The sequence below is a fragment of the Coregonus clupeaformis genome, chromosome 17, assembly GCF_020615455.1.
Source record: "Coregonus clupeaformis isolate EN_2021a chromosome 17, ASM2061545v1, whole genome shotgun sequence".
In the NCBI taxonomy this organism is placed as follows: domain Eukaryota; kingdom Metazoa; phylum Chordata; class Actinopteri; order Salmoniformes; family Salmonidae; genus Coregonus; species Coregonus clupeaformis.
Genome location: NC_059208.1, coordinates 34,024,164 through 34,029,986, shown reverse-complemented (window position 1 = coordinate 34,029,986; position 5,823 = coordinate 34,024,164). Strand labels below are relative to the sequence as shown.

The window sequence follows — 5,823 nt, the reverse complement described above, 5'->3', positions numbered from 1 at the left end:
TCACATATCATTATCCTATGTTATTAAACACCTTTTTTTCAAACTACTGCACAGGCTCATGTTTCAAGGACTGTTAAACTCTTAGGGCATGTTATCTCATTTGCGTCCCAACATTTCCCAAGGCTACTCAGAAGTGCATTTAAACAAACACAACTAATATGATAAGGGAAGAACCGATGAGGTTATCTGAGTTGACATAATTTTCCTTGCTGACCCTGGCTAGAACAGGAAAGGAGCAGCCACAACAGTATTTATTTATACATTTTTAAAACTGCTGATATATACAGTATTCCTACACGTTGCAAGTTATCATCTGGTCATATTATGTGAGAATATGACTTTTTGAGTCACTGAACACACACAATTACTTCAGGTGTCTAGGTAAATGTCAAATTACTTGAGTCTATAGTTTATCCTTACATTTGGAATGTCATACAGTAGATAACATGATGTGGCCCCTAGTTGGAGGCCTACTGGTTCCATACTACACCCGTATTTGCATTAGGTAATGGCCCAATGTGTTCTGGAGCCATATGCCCTATTCCCAGGGAGAATTGGTTTTAACAGTACCTTGAAAAAGTGGAGATAGCGAAGGTATGAAGTGGTACAGTATATAAAGAGGGCTTGGTTGTAGCCTTGGTTGTGTGAGCGCCATACGGACAAACAAACATGAAGGCCCTGATTCTTCTGGCTTTGCTCGGAGCAGTATGTAAGAAAAACAAATCACTCTACATGAAAGTAGACTGATGTACAGTAGGCCTATCCTCGTTAACTAAACTGTTTTAAAAAATCTGCTTTGTTAATGGATCCATCATCTTATTGCCCTTATGATCTACTCTTCTGTATGTAAGTATGATCGTTCTTCACTCCACACCTGGTTGTTTCAGTTGCTGCCCCGGTGGAGGAGAGCGATGAGAAGGTTGTTGGAGGGTATGAGTGCCCTGCCCACTCCGTGCCCTACCAAGTGTCTCTGAACGCTGGCTACCACTTCTGCGGTGGCTCCCTGATCTCCAGCCAGTGGGTGGTGTCTGCTGCCCACTGCCACAAGTCGTAAGTACTGACAGGGCTTCACTAAACTGATGTAGGCCTATTTGATGTCACCCCTTGGTGTTTTAGCCTTTAATTGGGCCCCAGAGTTTAGCCTATAACAAGTATGACCCACAGTCTTTCTTGATAAGATAATCATATGGTCAGGAAAGAGTCTGGTGTAATAGGTGATGTACAGTTGAAGTTGGAAGTTTACATACACTTAGGTTGGAGTCATTAAAACTTGTTTTTCAACCACTCCACAAATGTCTTGTTAACAAACTATCGTTTTGGCAAGTCGGTTAGGACATCTACTTTGTGCATGACACAAGTCATTTTTCCAACAATTGTTTACAGACAGATTATTTCACTTATAATTCACTGTATCACAATTCCAGTGGGTCAGAAGTTTACATACACTAAGCTTCTGTGGACAGGTGTCTTTTATACAGGTAACAAACTGAGATTAGGAGTACTCCCTTTAAGAGTGTGCTCCTAATCTCAGCTCGTTACCTGTATAAAAGACACCTGGGAGCCAGAAACCTTTCTGATTGAGAGGGGGTCAAATACTTATTTCCCTCATTAAAATGCAAATCAATTTATAACATTTCTTACATGCGTTTTTCTGGATTTTTTTGTTGTTATTCTGTCTCTCACTGTTCAAATAAACCTACCATTAAAATTATAGACTGATCATGTCTTTGTCAGTGGGCAAACGTACAAAATCAGCAGGGGATCAAATGCTTTTTTTCCTCACTGTATGCCATTTCGCAGACACTATTTTCTAAAGCGACTTACAAGTAGTGTGTGCATACATTTTCGTATGGCTGGCCCCAGCGGGATTTCATACAATCTTAGATATGTACTTTACTTTTCATTCACTCCAAAATGATGGAATTCCTAAAACCCTCTCCTGATCCTCAGTCGTATCCAGGTGCGTCTGGGTGAGCACAACATCGAGCAGAACGAGGTCACTGAGCAGTGGATCGACTCCGCCAAGCTAATCAAGCATCCCAACTACGACAGTTACACCCTGGACAACGACATCATGCTGATCAAGCTGAGCAAGCCTGCCACCCTCAACAGGTGATTCATGAGCAGTGTTGGGGAGTAATGAACTACATTTAGTTCAACTAGTAATTTAGTTACATTTTGCAGTAATTCTGTGATAGTTGAACTAAATAAAAATCTTGGTAGCGTTTTCAGTAGTTAATGACTTTTTTGCCATGTAGTGGTGTAGCTAACCACTGGAACTACACTACTATTTTTTCTAAAATAAAATATGGGTGAAGTAGGCAAGAATTTACGTACTTTCTTATTTGTCATCAGACCTGTCTAATTCTCACTTGAAACACTTCTTGTGTGCCTAATTCTCACTTTTTGTGTTTAATAGGCTAAATTACACATTCTGACTTGCAATTTGTAGTCTATGACATTTCAGATTTAGATATGAAAATGTTAATGAAGTAGTTTGGATGTAGTGAACTACTTTTTCTAAGTAACTTTAGTTAAGTAAGATATGTTTTTCTTAAGGGTAGCTTTAGTGTAGCTTAACTTCTTCCAGTGTGAATTAATTGGTAGCTTGGTAAACTATATTTTCAGAGTAGCTTCCCCAACACTGTTAATGAGTCACTTTAAGTCTAAGTCTTGAAGATCCTGTTTTTGTCCTTTTATCAATTTATAAATAAATATGTATTTATATAGGCCTATGCCATTTGTATGCTCTTGGATTTCAGTTTGTATTGACTGCTGCTATGTAGGTGTAATAAAATTTGAACTTGAACTCTACAGCTATGTCCAGACTGTGGCCCTGCCCTCCCGCTGCCCCCAGGCCGACGAGAACTGCCTGGTGTCCGGCTGGGGCAACACCATCCCCAATGGAAGTAAGTGAGAGGCTGGGAACTAAAGGTAGAAGTTGCACCTAACCATAGGCCTAGGATGCGACTAGCCAACCCTCAATCTTAAACTTAAAACTATTAGGCGAATACAAAATAATCTTATCCTGTATTAGTGGTTAGTGGCACTTTCTACAGTACCATAACTATGCCATGATAAAGAGGACACAACGTACAGGGGAAATGAGAGGGGAGTGGGATTTGAAGTTAATAAGTGCTTTCTTTGATTAAAGCAAAGTAACTTGAAGAGTATGCTTTATTTGTGTACATGATACATAACATTTCAAACGCAAGCGGTCTAGGGCTGACTTGAATGCACACAACACAGCACGTCTTGTGAAGAATACTGTATGTTGAATGAGAGGCTGTGTGAGTGTGGCATAGCACATTCATTGATTTATTTCTGCTTTGCCAGACAGCTTCCCTACTAAACTCCAATGCCTGAGGCAGCCCATCATCGATCACAGAATCTGCAAGAATGCCTACCCCCATCTATTCACAGAGAACATGGTATGCTCCGGATTCATGCACGGAGGTGCCAGCAGCTGTCAGGTTAGTCGGCCTAAACCACTGAGAAAATGTGGGACTGTTTGACTATACTAGCAAGTTCAGCTACAGCTTTTTCCTGCTTTCATTCTTCATCCCCTCTACCACTTGTATTGATAATATTCTCTAACCATCTATGCATCTTCTCAACACTCTCCTTTAGATCATCTTACTACAGTTACAGTATTCTGTCTCCTGAGAATATCCACTTTAATTCTGACCTTTTTATCCTCTCTCTCACTCTGTCTGTGTGTGTGTGTGTGCGCACGTAGGGGGATTCCGGTGGCCCCCTGGTGTGTAATGGTCAGCTGCAGGGTGTGGTGTCCTGGGGTTACGAGTGTGCCCAGAAGGGACACCCCAGTGTCTACGCCCGCGTTTGCCAATACAACATCTGGATCAGCGATATCATGAGCAGCAACTAAACACCCACCCACCCACACACACACACACACACACAGTGTTGAACACACACAAATGTACAGTAATTCTCACACACTCATTCAAGGTCACACTAACGATGGCAATCAGAAACATTCGCTCTACCTTTGAGTCAACAGACAGTCTATCAAACGATAGGTTTGGATACTGTGCAGCACTCGCACAGCCTGTCATTAATATGCTGTTTGGAACACACGCATTATATCCCGCGCAGACTATAGCCTACCCCCAGAGAAGTTTTGGCTATGTCAATAAAATTACCTACAATAAATCCTATCAGTGTGTGTTTTTTCTTCTTCAAAATTATTCAAACTGTTCTTCGTAACACAGACAGGTACAATACATTGTGATGGGAACAGCATGTGAGCCACACAGCTGTTTTCTCAACATTTTGTTTCACAACAGTTGCTGTCTGAGAAGGTGCTGTTCACAGACAGTTTAGTTGATAATATTGGTCTCCTCTCAGGAATATATGTTCACATTTTCGAAGAACATGTTCTAAGAGACCTCTCATCTCTCAATGAGCTGTAGCCTACAGTATGTTACGCCCCAAATGGCACCCTATTTCCTATTTAGTGCACTACTTTTGACCACGCATCCCAAGCCTGTCACAAGGGATATCAACTATTTTTGTTGAAACGTGCATGTCTTTCAGGTTGTTAAGAGTAGATTCACTTGCAGTTCAAATGGAGGTCAAAGTGCAGGGAAAACATGACAGGAATGTAGGCTTCTCTTCTATCATACTTCTTGTGAACTTCACTCACTGCTTCTTGTTTGCAGAAGCAAGCTGTAAATAGAGAGAAATCTCTAAGTTGATCAGTATGGTACACCCTTCTAACCCATGATAAGACAGATCAAACAATTCAGGGGCAAGAGAAGAGGGTAAATGTGGATGTTCAGTGTCACAGCTTCACCCACTGCAGGCAGGGCTACATAATTGCACGTCTATTCACATTACAGGTTTAACACATTTGATCAGAATCAGTATGAAAAAAAAAATTATAATGTATGCAGTCACTAACTGTAAGTCGCTCTGGATAAGAGCGTCTGCTAAAATGTAAAAACAAAAAACAATCAGAAATCCTTTTATTCTATTGTTAACAATCAACTAATTGTCCCATGACTAGCCAACGATGACGTTTCTGTAGTTATGCTTACCCTAGGTCAGGGTTTATGACCCACCCTCTTTGGGGTTGAAACAACCGGATGCACCTGATTTTCAGGGGAATGGAAAGAGAGCCTGCGACTTCCGCTTTTGGACATTAACAAGGCGACAAACGCGTATGGCTTCTGTCATGAGCCCTCTCACTCCACCGGGTTACCACCTTAATGTGTTTCCACTATCTTCCACTCTGCTCATCTCTCTCTCTCTACTCAGCCTAACTAGCGCCACCTGTCCCTGCTCTGCTCGGCTCTAATTACTCTGCCAGCTGCGCTGCATTACCCACTAACCTCTCCCAGTATTTAAAGTCCTGTCTTTCAGCTCTCCTTTGTCAGATCGTCTGCAAAGCTCACACCCGGAACCTGTGTGCTCGCGCTTCTGGCTCACCCTTGTTTTGTGACCCCGGACCTGCCTGATTCTTGGATACTCTTCTGCCCCAGGAAAACCAGACCTGCTTTCTGCCATTACGACTCCTGACTACTCTTCGACCCCGGTAACTCTGACCAGCCTTCTGCCTTGCTACAACGTATTTGGATTTCCCTTGAACTGTACTTCTGCCTTGTTTCATCCGCCCCGTTGTGTCTGTGTTTCCTCCCCCCCCAGGACTTCTGGACCACCAACCACCGGCGTCATCGGACGCATCGCTGCCACTGGGGGGGCACAGACCCAGCACATTGGACGGGATAACCCCTGGAGCCTTCACTCACTCCCCTACTTCCCTTTTCCCTTAAGTTTTAATAAACTTTCTGGTGTGAC

The 5,823-nt window shown here is 42.4% G+C and overlaps 1 protein-coding gene across 1 annotated transcript; it reads left to right on the top strand.

The window, feature by feature from the left end:
- Positions 1-620: 620 nt before the first annotated feature.
- Positions 621-4,157, top strand: LOC121586283 (trypsin-3-like). The gene is made up of 6 exons (XM_041902868.1): positions 621-709; positions 888-1,050; positions 1,951-2,112; positions 2,818-2,909; positions 3,337-3,473; positions 3,740-4,157. Exons 1-6 carry the CDS (start codon positions 670-672, stop codon positions 3,887-3,889), a joined length of 744 nt encoding a protein of 247 aa, XP_041758802.1. The 5' UTR covers positions 621-669; the 3' UTR covers positions 3,890-4,157.
- Positions 4,158-5,823: the final 1,666 nt, after the last annotated feature.